Genomic DNA, 22270 nt, shown 5'->3' on the forward strand with positions numbered 1-22270 from the left:
GTAAGGAAGATAAATCACAACTTAATTTTCCCAAAATAATTAAAAAAAATGTATAAATATTTTCTGTTCTGCCAAACTCCAGTAATTGATAAATAAAATGCTGATCAGTAAAGCAAAAAAAAAAAAAAAATATCACAGAATAAGTTGATTAACTCAATTTTTTATCACTTTAGAAACATCATTATTTTTCTAAATTAATTTTGTCAATTCTGACAAATATATGTTCTTTTTCTCTGTGTAGAATAGACTTATCATGGTAACTCTAAAAGATACCCATTCTTATAATCTAAATGAAATAAAATTTTTAGCAATCTTAAAAAAGTGAAAATAGTCCTTAAAAACTAGTATATCATACAGACAAATCACAGTATATTCTATGAATGAAAGTTAAACTGAATTCTGTATGTTCTACTTATATCACTAAGTTATTTTAATTAAGTATATTATCTTTATGGTACTGGCATCAGAATTTTTTATATAAGGAATTGAATTTTTTCCTGCAAAGAATAATTGGAATTCTACACTAAACTGTTAACATTTGTAAAAATGTCAGGCAAAGATATGCATTCAGTCTACAGATGTGTTTTTTAATGTATATATAATAACAATAAAAATTATTCTTGTGAAAACTGAAGTATGAAATTTGCATAAAATTTTGATTCATAACCATGCATATACAGTAGCAATACACAACAGCAGTAATACGTCTGTCCACTATATAAGCAAAAGGAATGGTGATTTCAAAAGTGAAAAGGTCAGAATCGCTAAATTTAAACACATAATCTCAAAAATTTAATTAAAACATCTGAAGTTAAATAAATAATGACATGTGCAACTATTTTTTTACACTTAATTTGAATCTTTGATCTGAAGTGGACCTGTTCCTAAATATCTGCCAAAAAGTTAGAGCTAGCTGCTGTTTATAGCAGCCTTTTGCAAGTCTAAGCTTTTTCCCAAGTCTTTATTCAAACGAGGGTCTTCTATTTGATTAGAGGAAGAAAATATGTCCATCTTCTCTGCTGTTAGCATAGCCAAAACATCTATTTTTCAGTTCTAACATTGATATTAAAATTTTAATTTTGAAATTCTTGATTAACAGTGTCTAATTTTATTGCCTTAACAGTTACCTATAAAGAAGTGTGTTGGTCTGAAATGTAATATAAAGAAGTAATAACTTATTACTAGATCATAAAGTGGAAACAAAATTAAGAACTACAATTATTATAGTAGTGTTATGTATATCTAGTTCTATGTAAAACAAAGTAAACATTGAGCAGTGAGTGTAATGAATTAACTTCTCATCTTGTCCTACATAGACATTCCTGTAACATAAATCAGGATGTGTTGCCATGCTTACTTACGCACACAGGATGGAAGCTGACCAGACCAGTTGTGATCCTGTTGACATATTCGTACAGAAGAACCAATCAACCGAAAACCAGGACTGCACTGGTATACAACTGTGTCTCTATATCCATAATTTTCTCCAATTACTTGACCATTGACTATAACATCTGGAATACCACAGTGACCAGCTAGATTTTTCAAACAAATTAAAAAAAAACCACACACACACAAAAAAAAAAGAGAAGAAATGATCAGTAAATATGATAAATATGCAGGAGAAATTTTAAATATAACTCCTTAATTAAGACAAAGAAACTATGAACATCTTTCAATTTTTTCTACTGACTTCTTTCAAAGGTTTATTTTTCTTAACTTGGGGGAAACTGCAGTATTGCATTTGTATAAGTAGGACTGTATACATATAAAAATTACAAAAAGACAGTGTAGAAAGATTAAATGTCATATACATTATCAAATTTCTTTTCAAAAAATATGAGTAACTCCTTTTTATTAAAACCTGTAAAATCCTATATTAGAATAAATGAACATAATATAAATACTATAAATATCAATCTATGATAAATATCAACCTTTGTGGATGTTATAAATATAGCCTTCTTAGAATGGAAACAAATTAACTTGGACAATTTGTTGCTGGAATCTGACCCTCAGGATTGTCTTCTATTCTTTCTCTCCTGTTCATCCCAGAGGAATCCCAAAGAGATAAACGTTTGGGTTAAAAGTAGTCAGTGCAACTACATCCAGATGTTCTGCAATCAAAAACCTTTCTATGTTTTGGCCTAATCTTCTACCCTGTATTCTCAAAATACGAGGAATATTTTATTAACACTATGACAGTCGCAAACAGACATTTAAGCTAGAGAGACGCAGGGAAAAGGAATGAACCATGTGTCATTTGTTACTATTTTACTTAATGAACTCTGGAAAATGGCCACTATGATTCAGCAAATAATGTGGTAATGGAAAATCCTCTGAGAATGGTTGGCCTCATGAAGACTGTGACATATGGCAGAGAACTCACTACAAACACAAGTAAGGAAAGCAAGAAAAACAAGCAGTGTTTCAGCAAGTACTACAGTGAAAAAAAAATATTACTAGCCACCCAAACTCCTCTGCTCTCTTTTTCTCCTCTGCTTCTCCTCAAAAAAAACCCCAAACATAAACTCTCAAAACACGGAGCTGCTAATAAGAAAGGACATTTAGAAGCAATACAGTTTGGATTATTTTTTGCTTTGAACTATTAAATTTTTATAATACTCAAGTAATTTTCAGCATTTTGTCTCATTCTTTCAGGGCTAGAAACTTCCTATTGAAAAATTTACAAATCTGAGATTTTCTTGTAACTTGCATCTGGCAACTTAAGTCTTATGTATTATTTCATCATATGAATCAGGATAAAATCATCAGAATTTACAATATGTGACCCTTCACACAGGTTAAATTGATTTTCTGTATAAGGAACATGAGTCCAAATCTGGTGCAGAAGGGTATATTCCCTTCTGCTTGTCACCTCCCTGTTTCTCTCAGTGTTACATAAAGACCAAGCATACTTGGAATTTGTTTTATGTTTTCTGGGATAAAATCGCTTAATACATGTTTATAAAATTTTTGTCAGAGTACTTCTTGATTCTCCAGGAAAGTCGTAATCTGTTCAGTATGGAGTAGACTTTCTTGAACATGCCACAAATGGCCCAAGTTCCCTATCCTATCATATTTGTGATGAAAAACATGACTAATCAGATGACGAGTAAAAACTGAGCTGGAAAAGATCAGTTTCTATCAGAAGTGCAACCAGACAGTTTGCAGTGTTTCAGACCTGTCCAAAGAAATAATTTTCTAATTGCATTTAATTACAATATTTGACCTGGTTTTTAATTAAGATTTTAGTATTGCTTTATGGCAGTAGAGTGGAAGCAGCATACGTCACCAGAAAGGTCAAGCTGTGTTTCCTATGCACAGAGAATGAAATTGAAGTAATTCAACACATTGGGAGACTAAGACGACACTGCAGTTTCTGCAACTGTGTGTGGACATCACAAAAAAAAAAAAAAAAAGCAACTGCAACAGGTGAAAAATTCATTGTAAATCACAATAAATCTTGCATTAATGTCTCTGTCTATCTTGAGAAAATTTAAAATCACTTAACATTCCCCTCCTCTCAGTCTACTTCCTCTCATTATCAACCTCCCAGACCTTTGCTTTGACTTCTTTCAAATTTTGAGGTTTTTTTCTTTCTTTTTCTTTCTTCTTTTCTTTTGACTTTCTTTGTCATCTTTTGTTGACAAGGGGAGAGAAGTGGATGTTGTTTACCAGGACTTCAGTAAAGCATTTGACACTGCTTTCCACAGCCTCTTGCTGGGCAAACTGGCAAGGTACAGATTGGGTGGCTGGTCTGTAAGATGCGTAGGGAACTGGCTAACAGGCCACACTCAGAGGGTGGAATCAACGGTTTTTACCCAGGCTGGTAGCCTTTCACCAGTAGGGTCCCCCAGGGATTGATAGAGGACCCCATGCTGTTCAACATCTTCATAAATGATCTGGATGACAACACTGAGAGCACCTGCACAAAATTTCTGAGAGCACGTCAGAAGGGAAAGCCATCTTACAGAGAGACCTGGACAGGCTGGAAGAGTGGGCTAGCAAGAAGTGTATGAAGTTTAACGAAGACACCTGGTAAGGTCCTCCCCCTGGGAAGGAATAACCAAAGAACCCAGGACATGCTAGGAGCTGTGTGGCTGGGTAGCAACTTTGCTGAAAGGGACCTAGGGATCACAGAATCATGGAAAATACCTTTAAGATCATCAAGTCCAACTGTTAACATAGCAATGCCAAGTCCACCATTAAACCATGTCCATAAGCACCACATTTACACGTCTTTTAAATACCTCCAGGGATGGTACTGCCCACTTCCCTGGGCAGCCTGTTCTAATATTTGATAACCCTTTTGGTGAAGAAATTTTTCCTAATATCCAGTCTAAACCTACCCTTGTGCAACTTGAGGCCACTTCCTCTTGTCCTATCGCTTGTCACTTGGGAGAAGAGACTGATCCCCACCTCGCAATAACCTCTTTTCAGGTAGTTGTAAAGAGCGATAAGATCTCCCCTCAGCCTCCTTTTCTCCAGACTACACCACCCCAGTTCCCTCAGCTTCTCAGACTTATTCTCTAGCCCCTTCACCAGCTTCTGTGGTCCTCTTTGGACACGCTCCAGAATCTCAATGTCTTTCTTGTAGTGAGGGATGCAAAACTGAACACAGTATTCAAGGTGTGGCCTCACCAGTGCTGAGTACAGAGGGATGATCACTTCCCTAGTCCTGCTGGCCACAATATTTCTGGTCCTGTTGGACAACAAGCTGAACATGAGTCAGCTGCATGCTGTTGCAGCAACAAAAGCAAATCAGATCCCGGACTGTCTGTGCATTGGCAGAGATAGAAGTGCAATCATCCCACTCTGCTCAGCACTTGTCAGGCTGTACTGTGTCCGTTCTTGTTCCCATCACTGAAGAGAGATCCAGACAGACTGGAGAGGTCCAAAGGTGGGCCATGAATATAATCAGGGCTGGGGAACCTGCCCTATGAGGAAAGGCTGAATGTGTTAGTTCCTGAAGAAGGCGGCTCAGGGGGAACCTCATCGCAGTATTCCAGCACTTAGAGGGTGGCTACAAAGAGGATGGAGGCTCTCTTCAAAAGGAGTCACATGGAGAGGACAATGGGCAAAGAGTATAAGTTGAACTGAGGGAGGTTTCGTCTCAACATAAGAAGCAATTTTTTTTTTACAGTAAGAACGAACATTCACTGGAACATCCCCAGGAATGTAGTAGAATCTCCATCACTGGAAGTTTTCAAGATGTGACTGGATAAGGTGCTAGATAATTCCATCTCAGCTCCCTTCCCCATGAAATGTTGGACCAGATGAAGTTTCAGATCCCTTTCAACTTGGGCTGTTCTATGATTCTATGACTTCAAATCCCTCTGTCTTGATTATCTCCTCCTACCCTGTATAACTTACATCTTTGCAGCACTAAGTTTATTGCATGACTAATTGTGAACTACTCACTATTAGTAAAGTGTATATTTTTTAAAATAATACAGCCTGCTTCTAACCCTGTGTAAGGTTTCTAAACTGAAAAATAAAGAAATCTAAATGTATGAAGAATATTATAAAATTATAGTTCTATCATAACAGACTTCTAAATCAACTTATTGTGGCAGCATTAAGGAATTAAATATCATTTGAAAACAGAATATACCAGACTTCTGACACATTTTTCATTTCAATTTTAAATGCAAATAAAAAACATTTGGGATTTGCAGGATTTGTCTCCAGTTTTCACTCTGCTTTGCAGGGGAAATTTTCTCTGAGACATAAAAAAATTTAAAAAATCTCACCATTCCGCCCCCACCCCCCTCCCCCCCCCCCCAAAAAAAAAACCAACAAAAACCCAAACAAATCCAAAGCTATGAGTAAAGCTCTACTTGTTCATTTTCAAAATACCATCTGTCATGTAGGAGCATGTGGTAAGCAGTTCAGTATGTTTGCTATTGAAAATGTATGTAATATTGAAAATGTATGTAATGGCATACATAGTTCCTGTTAAGAGAACCTTTGAGAACATTAGGGCGATTTCCACTAATTTATGCTACCGAATAAATTCTCTAAGTTGCAATAAAGTCAGAGACTCAGTAATATTTTCCAGAAGTTTTTTCTTTGTTTGCCTTATTTTCCCACTCTGTTTCACATATCCACAAAGCTGATCTCCCTCAGGGGAAATACCTCTGGCAGTATTTAAAAGACAGGTAGACATAGTGCTTAGAGATAAGGTTTAGTGATGTTTTTTATCGGTTGATGGTTGGACTAGAGGATCTGAAAGGTCCCTTCCAACCTAGACAATTCTATGATTCTATGATTCTATTCTATGATTCTATGAAATAAAAACCTTTCACTTACAGTAGTTGTTATCCAAGTTGTAATACCAAGAAAAAAAAAAAAAAAGGAAGAGGAAGAAAACATAAGAATCCCCACAGCAACAAAAACCCCCACCACCATCCACACCCAAATATGGAAGAGTAACTATTACTTTATTTCTATTCTATTCTGGTTTTGTTGTTTTTCTTCTAAAAGCAACTTGTTTATTTATTTTTCTAATGACTATTAGTAGAATTCTTCCCTTTTGTCATTTTTCTCTTAAGATACCTGTGAAGAAAAGAATTCCAAAATGTTCATTATATATTAAGGGCATCCTTATATTCATTACTGCATATCCTGGTAGTTTTTGTAGTCAATTCTGCTGTTACTTGTTTTTCAGAACTTCCATTTTAAAATCTTATTTAAAGGGATTTGTGACAAATAAAGATATTTATTATTTCCCTTTATTAACATCCTGAAATGAATTTTTGAAGTGCCATTCAGTAGCCTTTTATGCTTTTCTTTGTGTGTTATGTGTTTGCATCTATACAAATAGGTACACATCTATATAAAAATAGTGAATTTGGGGGTTTGGAGGGTTTTTTTGATTGTGGAAAGTTTTCAAAACTTTCAGATTACTGCTGATTCTTTGGTAGTCTGAGAAAAACAAATACTGCACATGTATAGTTTTCTGAGAAACTGCCTTTGATTCTGAACGAGACATACTTATTGCGCAACTCTATTCCTTCATTTTATCTCGCAGCTGTATCCCTTAAACCTTTTTCCACTCACTTGCTTGTACTATATATATCCTCTACCATGTAATTGATGTCAGTTTTGTCACACTGGTAAAAACAAGCGGTAACATACAACTTCACTACTGCAAAAAATAGTGCAAGGCCATAAAGGGATGTAATTTAAAATCTGTTCTCATTTCATAAATATGGCATGCTTACCCCAATTGTATCATTATGGAAGAGGAACAGTTTAGTTATTAAATTTGGTATAATGAAACTGAATGAAATAATAAAACTGATTGTTTTATTATTATTATTTATTAATGAAATAATAAAACTGATTGTACTAAGTAGCCTTCATTCAATATAACCAGAAGGTGTGGCTGTCTTTTGTAATGAGACAGCTAAATTATTCCTCCTAAATGCAATCCAGATACAAAACTGCTCAGGAGCTAGGCTCTGCAGGTGGAGTGTTTTCACTGGGAACTCAATGGAAATACTGAAAACTGAGTATCATACTGAGAGAGCTCTCTGTAAATACAAACAAAATCTGCCAGAAAAAACTGTGGCAGAAAACCCAAAATAGATGCAAAAAGACAAGGATGTAGAAAGCAAAGGACTGCTGAGAAAAAACTAAGAGTACTGCTGGGAAAACAAAGCTCAAATACTGAGCAACAATGCTGTCTCTTGGGTTTTTATTTTTCTTGTTTGCCAGGAAATTTATTTTGCAAATAGATAAGAAAGCATTTATGAAATACTGATTCTATAATAAATTTACACTGCCATTTAAACAGCCAATAAGTCATTCAATATTTACTTATCATGGATAAAAGACTTAATAGTACTGTTACTATCTAATTGAATATCACTTTTTTTATTCCCAAAGTAATATTCTGATTCTAAGACCAATGACAAATATAAAACCGTTGTAGTCACCTTGGAAGTCTACTGAAAACCAAAAATTAAAAACAATCATATAAGATTTGTGGGAAATATGGTACAGATGAAGTGGTTCAAGTAGTAAGACCAATATTGTACTTCTGATCTGCATTTATCAGAATGAAAGAGAGAAAAGAAAATACATCCTTGCATGGTACATTGACAAATACAACACATGACAAATAGAACATTTACTGCACTGCATTAAGAACTGGGATATGGATAGAAGAAAAGCTGAAATAAAATTAGCAAATGTTAAGCAAAATCTCCATTCAATGATTTGCAACAATGAGATTATCATAATTAAAATTACTGGGGGGAAAAAGCACCCTGGTGGTAAATAGCTGACCTCACACCAGGTTAGGATTCTAGACCATTTCAGACTAGTCTAGATTATTCTACTAGTCTAGATTATTCTACTATTCTACTAGTTCAGATTATTCTACTATTCTACTAGTTCAGACTATTCTACATTGTTTTCAGGATAGACTTGTTCATTGTCAATGTCTTTATTTTAGTGCTGTATTGTAAGACTGAGTGTATTTCCATCTTTTCTATGATATGGATATAAAAGACCTACACTTTGGAGTTTTATGGATTTTCCAGTTACATAGAACTGGAGTTCTATGACTCCAGTTGAGGTCCTTAGGTCTCAATGTAACCCATAATTTATAACACTGAATCAAAAGATGTCACTTTTGTGAAGGCCATGAGCGAATGCTCAAAGAAAGAGATTAATAAGTGATGGTTTTACTGAGTAGCAGATTTGAGGGAGGAAATAAGCACTATAACATTCTCAATTTCCAGTCTAGCAAAGCTTGAGAAGAATAACTACATGAAATATTACTAAGAAACAGAATTAGTCAAAAAGTAGGAATGAAGGATATTAATAACGTGTGAACACAAAATAAATTACCTAACTTGACATAAAATCCAGCTCTAGCAATGAAGAATGAGCATAATAACTTAGTGTCAGAACCTTAGAAACCACAGCTGCAAATGAGGTTTTTTTTCCTGCAGGTTACTTTCTGAGATGCAAGAGTAGGAATAAATGAATACAGAATCTTTACATTAAATAGCAAAAATGTGCCCATGCTTACTTTATCTGTCAGTAATGTCAAACACGAGCATAATAGCGAAAGAAATCTACATATCAGTATTTTATTGGAAAAAGAGATTTAGGTTATTATTCAACAGAGTTAATTAACCTGTCAAGATGACCTCAGCTAAAGAGGGAAAAATTATTTGATAGAATTTCTTTCTTCTTTACAAGGCTTGCAGGATATATTTTTGTACATCCTCCTGATCAGAAGCAATATCTTCTGTAGAAAATCACAGTATGGAAATGCACTGGCACAGGTCTGGACAAAACAAGGTTTGGTGTCTTTCTCCTGCCAGTTTCAGAAGAGCCTCACCTTGCCAGCTATTCAAGCTGTACTAAAACTGTTCAGGATGATTGGTAACATTCTTTTAAATCTTTTTAAATCCATGCCCCAGAGAGGGAAGTTCTCTGCTGGATTCCTTGAAATGACTGAATAATTTTTTAAAGATGAAACATCATCTACCTCATTTGAAAGTCTAGTTGTTATTATTATGCAGTAGTAGTGAAAAATAAAGAGAACCATTTGGCTGACTCTAGATATATTAATTCAGTATCACTGGAGATACAGATTCTCTTTTAGTTGAAATACCATAAGTTTAAAAAAAGATGTTTAAAAACAGTGAAGAGGAAAAATTCAGTTGCTTGTATGTTTTTCCGAAAGTTTTAAGGATGAAAATAGTGGCCGAAAGGCTACACTTCAGAGGATACATAGCCATAGAAACCTTCTTGGCTGTTGGGCAGGGACATGGTTTAATGATAGACTGGGCAGTGTTAGGTTTACATTTGGGCTTGATCTTAAAGGTCTTTTCCAACCTAAATGATTCTATGATTCCATGAGCAATGGCGACATTTAGCCCAGAGGACTAGACCAGATACTATGCAAGGAAAATTCTCTGAACCATATGTAATGTAGATATAGATAATTCAGAACCAATTATTTGTCTCATGTGGTGCTCCTTTCTGCTGAATTATTTGCTAATGCAGACAAAGACACAGTATGTGATGTTCATTGTTTCTCTTAGGAGAAGAGATTAAAGGTATTCTTGATATTATTGTATGGTGAGTATGAACAAATACTGATATTTAATGCTCACTCTAAGTCAATTAGCTTTTTTGTGCTACTTGTCTGTCTTTTTGAAAACTCCTGTAGTATTAGTCATGTATTGAAAACACAAGTCCACGTGTCTTACTGATTGAGTAAACTCCATTCTTCATTTCTGTGTTTTAATTCATATGGATACTTAGCATTTTATAAAGGTGTGTTTAGTTCTCCAAGTGAACTAAATATAACATCATCGAGTAACATCAAGATTAACAACAAAATATGATATCTTACAGGACTTTAAAAATTCAATCGTATTTCATTGTTTATCCCGATTTCAGATTTGATACTAACTTGGAGAACTGAACACTCCTATCATTCCAGCAATTGCTGATTCTTCCTAGGACATATGTAGGAAATTACAGCAATGAATTTCGGTAAATAAGGGAGAGAATATCAACACATCCGTTTCATCAATATGTTTAGATGTCAGGAAGAATTGAGAAAGAAGAAGGAATTAAGAAATAAGCGTGAAGTGCTGTCCAGCTGAGTTGAAGATGATGGATTCACAACTTCAAAGAAATGTGAAAAGCTACAAACACACATACTACGGTCTCCCAAAACTCTGAGATTTAAAAAATTCTGTCTTAACATTTCTGACAACTTAGAAGAAAAAGAAAATTAAACATGAAGATCTTTCTTTTTGCCCCTGCTCTGCTAAATGGTTTTCATTGTAAAAGTGAAACATAAACAAAGCTTACCTGTTCCCCTCAGCAGCTCCAGACTTTTAGATTGATACGCAACATTTTTGCTTACTTATGAGTCATTCAAATTAAGCTTAAGTGAAGATCTGCACAAAATAATGCTGCATTACAGAAGGAAAATTATTTGGGATGGAGCGTAGGGGGTGTTCATGGATGAGAAGCTCAACATGAGCTAGCAATATGTGCTGGCAGCCCAGGAAGCAAACCGCATCCTGGGCTGCATCGAAAGAAGCGTGGCCAGCAGGTCGAGGGAGGTGATTCTACCCCTCTACTCTCGTGAGACCCCACATGGAGTATTGTGTCCAGCTCTGGAGTCCTCAGCACAGCAAGGACACAAACCTGTTGGAACGGGTCCAGAGGAGGGCCATGATCAGAGGGCTGGAGCACCTCTCCTACCAAGACAGGCTGAGAGAGTTGGTGGTGTTCAGCCTGGAGAAGGGAAGGCTCCAGGGAGACCTTCTAGCAGCCTTTCAGTACTCTAAGGGGTCCTACAGGAGAGATTGGGAGGGACTCTTTATCAGGGATTGTAGTGATAGGACAAGGGGTAATGGTTTTAAACTGAAAGAGGGGACATTTATACTAGATACCAGGAAGAAATTCTTTATTGTGAAGGTGGTGAGGCACTAGACCAGGTTGCCCAGAGTTGTGCATGCCCCACCCCTGGAAATGTTCAAGACCAGGCTGGATGGGGCTTTGAGCCATCTGGTCTAGTGGGAGGTGTCCCTGACCATGGCTGGGGGGTTGGAACTCAATGATCTTTAAGGTCCCTTCCAAGCCAAACCATTCTATGATTCTATGAAAAAGGTAAATGGGAATCTGCACAAAAAGATATTGTAACAAACCCCTATATTTAATGTAAAACTAGTTCAGATTCTTCTGAAAGTCTCAGTTTATGAATACTTTTTTATATTCTCATGCCCCCACAAATAACAAGGTACAATACAATTTCCATATTACATTCTAAAATCAGAACACTATCATAGCTTTGATTTCAACTGAAACTAAAAAGTTAATTGCATATAGATTTAAAATCAATGCCTGTACAGTTAACACAATAACCCAAATCAAGGTATACATGATAATAATGAATTAAAAAGAAGCCCTGAAATTGTTTCACTGAGATCACATGTTCATTTTATTCATAAATGATTCAGTGACTGGTGTCTGAGTATTTAAAAAGACTGAAGATGCCTAAATATGTACAACTAAAGGGTGTAAAATTCTATAAACAGTGTCTGGATAGTGATTTTCTCTCAGAACTAAGACTGCAGTTCTCTTTTTTTTTTTTTTTAAACAGTCTTTGGCAAGTGTGCAGATTAATTCTGAAACAAAACCACTGAATTCAGTTCTACTATGCAGATATTTTCCTGAGGATAAATATTAAAGCTGACACATCTGGAATCAATCAGTCTTGCTGTCTAGGTATAGGTCTACTTTAGAGACATATGCAGTATCCAGTGATACAGGCTTTGCAGGTGGGGCAAATGGGATATCCCCTGATAAAGGGATTCAATCTGTGGAAAGGTAACCATAGTTATATTTTGATAGGAAAACCAACTCAGCCACACATATTTTTAAAATGCAAAGCTGTCTTTATATCTGTGCTAACAGAGAGAGACAGGCGATTCGCTTTGCTTGCTTTTGTCTGCTAGATAGAAGAAAATAGGTAAGCTATGACAATAGTATCCATACCTAAACACCTGGTCTCAATTCCGCTCCAGAGTCCAGAAGACAGACACTCCCTCACGGCAGAGCCAACTAGCATGTATCCTGAGTCACAAGTAAATATAGCTGTAGATCCGTATGTAATTTGAGTTCCAATCTTATTCCCATTTGGAGGTGTAGGAAGTTCTCCACAAGAAATAACTTCATGGAAAAACCAAACCAAAACAGAAAAGTACAGCTGAGCATCACAAACACAGACACAATAATACTTATCAACCAGTCAAGCAGATAAATGAATTCCACATCTTGAAATGTTTTGCTCTGTAGAAAAAATAGGTGAAAAACTCTGCATACAAAGACTATTACTTCCCCAGAAATAATACTCAAGAAAGAGCGGGGTGGAGGGGAGACAAATTAAAATTGTCTTTGTGAAGTTAAAAAACCCCACCGTTCAGAACATTATTAACTGCTATTTAATTACCCCGGGTTTATCAATGGCTTTTTCTTACTATTGGAATATCATAATTGTTACAATTTTTAAAATTATGGTTTTTTGGAAATATGTAATTTTTATCTTTTAGTTCATAATGAGATGCTTGCCATAGCATTCACACACATGCTATAATGAGCGAATGATGTGCACGGAATTCCTTGCTATTTATTTACAATTCAAAGCATCTTTTCATTCAAAATCATAATTTTTCTTTAATAATTTTATTTTAAGAATTATTAAAAAACTTTACTATTACAAGACGGTGGGTTGTCAAAGGATGAAAGCAGCTAGTGCACATTATGCTAAAAAAAAGTAAGTGGTAATATTGCAAAAAAAAATTTTCCCAAAACATAGTGAAAAATGTTCATCTTTTAAAGAAAAAAGGGTTACAAATACATATATATTATGTAAAATGTCTATATACGCAGGGACAGATATAGATATAGAAATATACACAATATTTTTAACACTAGTGAATTGCATTTTTCAGCCCCTTTTTTTATTAGTTTAACATATATTCTCAATAAATTCTAAATATATTCTAAACCACTGTTATCTGGCTTATCTACACTTTTTTTTCCATGCTTTTTAGATTGCTGTGTATTTATACATATACATGCAGATGCACATTGTTTAGATACATGTACGACAACCACAGTTATATCCCATTCTATCAAAGTGTGTGTCATGTGGTGTTCCACAAAGAGGAAGAATTTTGGGGCTTCAAAACATACCCAAAACCCCACAATTTTGAAAATATATGTCTAAATTTAAATACATAAGGAAACCTGCTTTTCACAGAGGTAGGTTAGGGGAGCTTTTAGCTTATTTAAAGTATCTCAATATTCATTACTTATTTTTTTGAAAAGTAGCTATTGCGGGTTATCAGGATACCAGCTAATAGTAGGAATTATGTGGACTTGCACACTATATTTATGGTAACCAGCTGAAAGGAGAGATTATTTTATTTATCAAGTGTACAGACAAGATACAAAGTTATTGCATTTTTCTAGACTGTACAGCATTCCTGACCTAGAAAAACATATAGGAAAATGTTCTCTATTACTTACTTGAATGTTTACAGATATAGGGAACTTTAAAATCCAAAAGTTCACTTACAGATATTTCCTTGTCACTAAACCTAATGGATTGTATATGTAAATAATAGCCTTTAGGATACCCAGGAATTCCAGCCAGGAAACATCTTTCTAATTAACTGATTCCAATATTTACTTAGTTAATTTCTAATTCAGCGAAATAAAATATTTTTATCTGAAGTCTGCACAGCAGATACAGATACAAAATGTACTCACTTTGGCAGTAAGGCCGCTCATTTCTCCAACTCCAAGTGCCATTAGCAAGACACTCGATAGATGCTGGTCCCAAACCATAATATCCTGGATCACAGCTGAAAACTACTTTTGTTTTATACTCATAATGTGAACCATTCACTATTCTCCATCTTCCATGTTCCAGTGTAAAAGAATTGATGCTTGGACATGTAACAACTTCCAGAATAACAAAAACACATAGTTATTTGTGGGCTAGTATAGGCAAATTAGGAAAATCTGTACCATTATTAATTCAGAAATGTATTTCAGACTCAGTGTCATAATGTTTGAAGAGTAAGAGTATTTGAAATTGCCTGTGGATAGCAGATATGAGTTCTCTCATTTCATTAATAACAATCAATGGCCCAGACAGAGCAGTAACTGTGTATGCAGGGCTATGCAATTGATGCAGATAAAATCTATACCATGGGTGAATTCACTGTAGATTGATAGTCATAGAATTTAAGTGACACTTTTCATCAGACATCAGAATCTTTAGTAAAACATTATCTACATTTCAATATAGGAATTATTTTTCTGCCCAGGTAAATTCTGTGAGATCTTAAAGACTCATTTGGAGAGGCTGCACATTGGTGACAGATAAAAAAATATCCATATCCAAGGTTTTTCAGCAGCTACACATTTGTATCTCATGTCTTAATTCTATGTCTTCTTCCTCCAAAAACCAAACAAAAACATCCTACAACCCTAATCTAATAGAAAAAGGTTAACAAGCATAACAATTTTTTTCCATGATCAAGGAAGATCTTTCTTGGATACTGCTTTCCTTATCTCCATTTGGATTGGTTCTTTAGATAGAGGAAAAGGCATGAGAGAATGTAATTTACAGGAACAAGAAAAAGAAAATTCATGAAACATATTCTAGGTTATGTTTTCTTTCTTTTCCAAAATCCATTGGGTGAGATAATCCAATTCTTAATGTGCATCAGACACTCTAACATTTCTGTATCAGTCTTATGATCACCCAGGTTTTCATACCCCATTTATAATTTTGATGGTATCCACTTCTCTTTGGAGCTGAACATACATTCTCTCCTCAGTTTTGTTCCCCCAAGTTTAGATGGAGTGGTATTATAATCATGGGCTGAATATAAATAATAAGCAGCAGTTTCAAACAGGTATCCTAGAGTACCAAAGACTTTGCAATTCTGGATAGTAAATGGGGTTTGCTAACAATATATGAACTGTGCAGCTCTCACTTGAAGAGATAGCTTTTGTATAAACTTCTGCAACCATTAACTTCAATTTTGCTGCATATTAATTATCAGTTTGAATGTATTCTATAATCTCTACTGTGTTTCTTCTGCTGTCACAGAAAGTTTTTATACATATCTCAGATATATACATTTCAAATATGCACTACTTTGATACCAGCAATTATTCATAGATTTAAATAAACTGAAGCTGAAAGTTTAAGTAATGTGAAGATTTGCGCCTTGGATAAATAAACAAAACGTACAGCCGGTTTTTTTACTCACTGGAGAGTTTTTACATTTTACTTACCTACACAGCGAGGTGTTTTATTGTGATTGCTCCAGGTACCATCTGGCTGGCAGACTGCAGTAGTAAGTTCCTTGGCTGATAGTCTATACCCATCATTGCAAAAATAAGTAACACGAGTGCCAACTAAGTAATCTGTAGTTAATATTCCACCATTTAACGGAGCTTTAGGAATTCCACAAGATATTGCTGAGTAAAGAGAAAGACATAGTTATTTTATATAAATAAAACACTATAAACTTCTGCTCATCTCAAAGGATTTATGCATTGTAACATCAACAGTCTTAAATACATAAAAATGACTTTGAAAGTCATTAATGTGTGTTTTAAGGCTACAAAGAAGTACCCTTAAAATTTTAGGGAATTAAATTTCAGGAAGCTTTTGTCTTTTGATGGAGGAGGTCAAAAATAAGAACAATGGTCCTAACTCTGCAGCTATGTATTCAAAATGCAGAAGATAATCAAAGAAGAGGCAACAGAGAATATCTGGAAAAAATATGATCAGCATGGATGAATAAAGCACCAGTCTGAGACATTAGGGATCTAGTTTGTACTTCAGGTTTCTTCCATCAGATGTACTGTGACCTCCATCAAAGCACTAAAATTAACTTTCAACTTTCTATTTTTCCTCCGGCAAAGCAGACAGAAAATACCCTTTTGAAAATATTGAAAATTGGCAAATGAACGTCTAAGTCTTTTTTTCTTTTTTTAATTATTCAGGAAGGTACCAAGAAAATATCTGACTCTAATTAATGCTCTATTTTAGGAATAAAATCAAAACTAAATCTTTTTCACATTTCAACACCATACATCTAATGTGTCAGATAAAAAAAAAAAAATAGGGCTTAGGCACTTAACTCTTTAGTACTTTCCTTTGAAGTGGAATCTTGAACCCTGAGAGACCATATATTCTGCCTACACAGAGATATGAAAAGTTAAGCCTCTCACACTATGTATAAATCCTTGATAAAAAAAAGTAATCTATCTTTGCCCCTGTTGTGAGTTGATCTGACGTAAGACAGATCTGCTTCATAAGCAATATAACAACAGTGTAGCAGCACTGTACCAAAGCTAATAATCACAGCTGAGACACAGGTAAAGTAAATGGTATCACAACTTCCAGAACAGAGGTGACAGGATCAATGTTAAAATATGTTTAATTGCCATAAAAAGAAACTGCATATGGCATATAAATTTTTAAAAAGGGGCACATTGTACAGAAAAGATCACTGAAAACTATTATTAATTTGCTCATCACCCTGTCTGGGCAACCATAGAAACATATTTATGGCTATCACAGTATTTATTGGCAACTAGAGACAAGCACACATTTAGAAGAAAATAAGAAAACAGTGATTAGGAGACAGTGAAGACCCCAAGAAAGTAATTGAACTCCATCTTCCAGAGGGTATGAGGACACGATCCCAGAGTCATAAAAAGCGACAAGTTAACTAAACCAGAAGGTCCATCTTCCACTTCTTACTAAACATCTGAAAAAGCTGTACTATTTCACCTGATATCACCAAAGAAAGAGCCTCCATGACACTAAAGTGAAACCATATGACCGTGTTGGATTTTATTATACATCAAATTCCTCAACAGCTTGGATTGCAGCAGCAAACATTAGGCAGACCTATCGATGCAAAGAGGAGGACAACCAAAAGCTAGTATAACCAAGGTATAATCAAATAACACTGTTTACTGCAAAACTAGCCAAAAGCTAACCTCTTCCTTCAAAACCACGTTAATGATAAAAAGAAGTTTCAGACAGTCATGGAGTTGCCAGAACCAAGTCCACTTTCAGTTACATCAGGGCAGCATTCAGTAGGGTATAAATACCAATATCTGCCCCCAAAACATGCAACATGTTTACAGCTGTTGCTTATGATCCAGAGCACCAACAAATGCTACAGCACTACTTGTTCACATACTGCAAATTCTGCCTCTTTTAGCAATCAGCAAAATATATAACAGATATTTTGTAGATACAACCTGAGATGTTTTGTATCCACCACTGAGATTAATTACTCTTTCAGTATTCAAAAATCTCCATTTGTGACTTGATAAATTCTGTGTCATATTATGGATGTTAACAGAATCAATCTTGTGGCACAAGAAAAATATATCCTCCCTTAACCTTAAATTTTTAAGAAGTTTCATCCCAGCACACCAAATGCTTGATAGTAGCCTTTTATATAAGCAACAGAGCTCCCAAGGAATCAGTCAATGACTTTTCTAGTTTACAGCAGTTATGAGCTGAATTTTACCCACGTGGAAACTTGCACAGAAATTTAGCTTTCAGTTAAGGAAAAAGTGTGAAAAGGTCAAGACAAGTTATTGCCACATCTGACAGCTTGACAGGAAAACAATGACAAATATGGAACATCCACAGTCCCCAAAAACCAGGTCTATCACAGAAATATTTGGTCATTATATGCCAGCTTGGACAGTATTGCAAATCAACATCATAACTGTAATTACAACTGAAAAAATCTATTATTTGTTTACAGACTTCAGAACACAGTTCCAGTTCCAAAGATATATACATACAGCCCTTGGAAGACCTTAACATTATTAGTTCTTAAAGACCACCAGAACATTCTAAAGACTTATCTGAAATTTCAGAATTTATTATTAGACCAGGCTGAAGTTCTTAAATACCCTTCATTAAATATTAAGGCACTATTAAATGTTTCTGTGATTACAATTTCCCTAACAGAAATCAGACTATTCACCCTACAAAGGATCTCTGATCTTTGGATTTGCTCTGCCTCAGTTAAGAACAACCCTTAGCAGATGTAGCTACCTCTCATGTCTCAGGGATATGAGAAAAAATTGAGTATCGATGCAGACATCACTCTAGAGCTGATAACATTTACCAGGAGCATTTCAAACATAGGCAAGACTACTGAAACTATTCACCGACAAACTTCTCTGAACTTAACTACTTGGACATTCAACTTGTGAAGAATAAAGAAATATTATGAAAACTAAATTTCCTGTAGAATGCCTTACAAATCCATTTAAAAGATGCTAATTATTTGGCATTTAATAAGTTATTGAATTTTTCACACCTGTCCAAATAGAGCCATGCATTTGGAAATAAACAGTGTGTTTATTTCGAATAAATGCAAGACTTATTTATCTTATCTTATACATCGCTATATTAATTGTTCTAATGTATATGAATAAGAATATCTCAAACCTATAGCCATATCAAAAAAAAAAGTAAAGGTAGAAGGTATTATGGTTTAAATATCAGATATTTGTTAAAGATCACTACAAATGTACTTTAGCTTAATTTTTGAGAAAACTGTAACTCATCAGGTATCATACCTAACCATGTATTCTTAGTATTCTCTTTATTTTTTTTAATGCTTTAGTATAATTTGCATATCACCAGTTATGCAACTCTTATGTCTGCTGGCACAGACAATTTACATTACTGAGCTAGAGAATTCTTCTGGATATAGTGTTACGTTTTAGACTTTACTTACTCAACTTCTCTACCTAGAATTCCTGTAAAAGCATTTGCCTGTTATTCATATATGATATTATAAAATATTAATGTTGAATCCTCATGAGGCCTGTGTGAGACAATGTTTATTTGCAAGAGAGATATCTCATGATTAAAACCAAGAATCATGTAATGCTGGGATAAAAAATAAAATGTAAAAAATAACCGGGAGAAAAACAAATGTTTTAAAACACTTTGAATCTCCTGACATCTATGGTCAGTTGTAAATATTCAACCATTTATATGAATTCATGTTAATTCTTGTATATCAATAGATCATTGTAAACCTATTCATTCTTTCAAAAGTTTATCATAATCAGACCTCATAATTTAGTTAACTGTAGGAATGTTTTATTGGCTTGTGATCAGAGGCTTAATATCGTTAAAACTGAGATGGATGCCTGGATGACACTACTTTCACATTATGATTCGTTTAAGGCATGTCTATATAGTTAAAATCTAAAAGTTAGAACAGTAAAAATTGTGATTAATTTGTATTATTGTTACCATTATACTAATACAATAGTAGATTTTGAAGCAGGTTCCTTTTGCTTCTGTTCATGACACTGGAAGGGTGCTTTTGTATTAACTTTGAAACACGTTTTAGGTAATTGTTGAACTCTGGCTTGAGGCATTTCCTTTTGATTCCTTACTACTGCATAGAATCTGTTCTAGTCTCTTTGTATCTCTTCTACTGAGATATGCTTAGTTCTATAAATAACAAACGTAAAAAATAATTTCATCCATGGTTATGTATTATATATAATGTATATTTGGATTTTTCAGGTTCTGCAAGTCCTGTAGTGCAAGTGATTTGAAGACCAGCCAGTATTATCTACTTAGAGGGTCAGAGATCAAGATTTCTATTCATATAGGTATAAGAATTAGAATATTAAAAATTACTCTAACATTACTCATGAATTTGAAAAAAAAAACTGTAGTGGAAAAGGCTATTGGCTTTCATTAATTACAGGAGAGGATTCAGAAGTGATAATCGTACAGATACAAAATGAAAAATGTAAAGAGAAAGCATTAGTTTAACTACAGTCATGAAATAATCTGCAGGCAGTAAAAAATGTTTGCCAAGAAATGGACTTAGTACTGCTAAAAAACCCCACCAAACTACTTCAAACCACTACATGTGCTGATTGTAGAGGTATCATTAAAGAATTCATAAATTTTGAGGCCTTAGATTTCTCATTTCCTATAGGATGATGCCAGTAGCTATTACTGCGATTTGTCAGGTAATCTTCATTTAGGAGACAGACAACAAATAGATTGAAATGAGATGCATTATTTTTAAAGAAATTGCAAATATCTTTTTTTTCTTGCATTGTTATGTTAAAAAAAAAAGCCTAACAATTTTTGTTGTTGTTGTGTTAAATGGTCATCTGTGGCAATCCTACATTCAGATGTGTTAAAGAACTGATTAAAATGGCTTTCCTAGTTATGCTATAAATGACAGAGAATGTGAAGTAGAAGGTTAAGACTGTGACACTGCCATCTGATATCACCTGGCAAAATAGTTGGTAATATGACTGGCAGTTATGATAGTTGTTAAAACGAAGTCTATCCTCTCTATCATGAAGTTCTAAAAACCACTTGCCCATAGTTAAAAGAGTTAGAACTACTTTGCAGTAAAGCTGTACTTCTCAGTAGTAGGGGGAATGGCAAAGTCCTTGTGTCATGCAAATATCCCCTGTGAAAGAACAGGAGGGATATTCACTGATTGTGTTCTCAACCTTTTCATAGAAGAGATTGTGTCATAAATTTCTGAACCATCTGGGTACAGGGGATAATTTTCACCTCAGCAAAACAATGGGAAGCTTAGGTGTATGATTCATCTGTGGAAACAGCTTATTCCTGAGGTTGAATCCGAAGAGTTTGCTGTCGTGAGTTGCAGCTACATATTGTGGCCACAAACCACTTCTCATGCACAAGGACTAGCTGCAAGAATTGAGTAAAGTTCACATCATGTATCAAAGTTATCCCTTATTAAATGCAAAATTAGTATTAACTGTTATTCAATTAATACATACATTAAATAATTTTCAATACAGTTGTTACCAACAGTCTTTGTACTTGATCAGACACCATGAGATTACTAAGCACTTAACTCCACTTGTTCCTAAAGTATTAACCGAGTACTGCAACTATTTCCATTACTGAACTCTACTCAATATGTTGAGAATAATCATCTGCTATTTGAATTTGGTAAGTTGTGTGGAGAGTTGTTTTTTTTCATTCCACGTTGTTTTTGATACATCTTATTAACAATGTGATCAAGTTCTAGAAACTGTCATGAAGGCAATCCTTAGATTACTGATGAGGAGAAAAAACAAAAGAATGATATGTAGCAAATTCACTGCCTGGTTGGTTGGGTTTTTTTGAGGACTTCAAGTTTTTAAAAATACAGGTACACTTTTTAAATATTACTAGGAGTTTACCAAAGAACTTTGAAACTAGTTTCAAAGATTGTTTCACCTTTGACAAAGGTTGGGTAGTTTTGCTTTAGAAACATATAGTTCAAATACTTTTTGTCAAAATACCTCACGGGAAATTAACATGGAACATTCCTATAGCATTTATCTCCACTGATCAACATGAACAAATTGTACATATTTTAAATACAGACATCTGCAAATTTTCATGAAAAAATTGTTCTAATAGTTCACTGAAGAGTGACATAGGTAAGTTATGAAAAAAATAGCATTCTTTTCAGGAAAGGAAGAATTAGGATACAGTTGTGATGTGTATTAAATAACCATTTCCTTTTCCTTGTTAAGTGTAACATACTTTGATTTTGTAAGGCAGAAGAAACTAAATATACAGTTAACTCAATGAATTCTCTTTTAAATTTCAATTTAAACCATGAAAGATTAGAAT

The 22270-nt window shown here is 34.5% G+C and overlaps 1 protein-coding gene across 3 annotated transcripts in view; it reads right to left on the reverse strand.

Annotated features, from left to right (window-relative positions):
• Positions 1-22270, reverse strand: part of CSMD3 (CUB and Sushi multiple domains 3) — a 654503-nt gene that overhangs the window by 50571 nt on the left and 581662 nt on the right. For 2 of the 3 annotated variants that reach the window (XM_074145167.1, XM_074145165.1), the window contains 4 exons: positions 15871-16056; positions 14329-14523; positions 12550-12723; positions 1362-1535 (listed from right to left, as the gene is read on the reverse strand). In XM_074145167.1, coding sequence (XP_074001268.1) covers positions 1362-1535; positions 12550-12723; positions 14329-14523; positions 15871-16056 — 729 coding nt within the window. The remainder of the gene's footprint in view (positions 1-1361; positions 1536-12549; positions 12724-14328; positions 14524-15870; positions 16057-22270) is intronic. The other variant, XM_074145166.1, reaches the window with a different exon arrangement.

This window comes from Numenius arquata, chromosome 3 (assembly GCF_964106895.1).
Source record: "Numenius arquata chromosome 3, bNumArq3.hap1.1, whole genome shotgun sequence".
Taxonomy (NCBI): Eukaryota; Metazoa; Chordata; class Aves; order Charadriiformes; family Scolopacidae; genus Numenius; species Numenius arquata.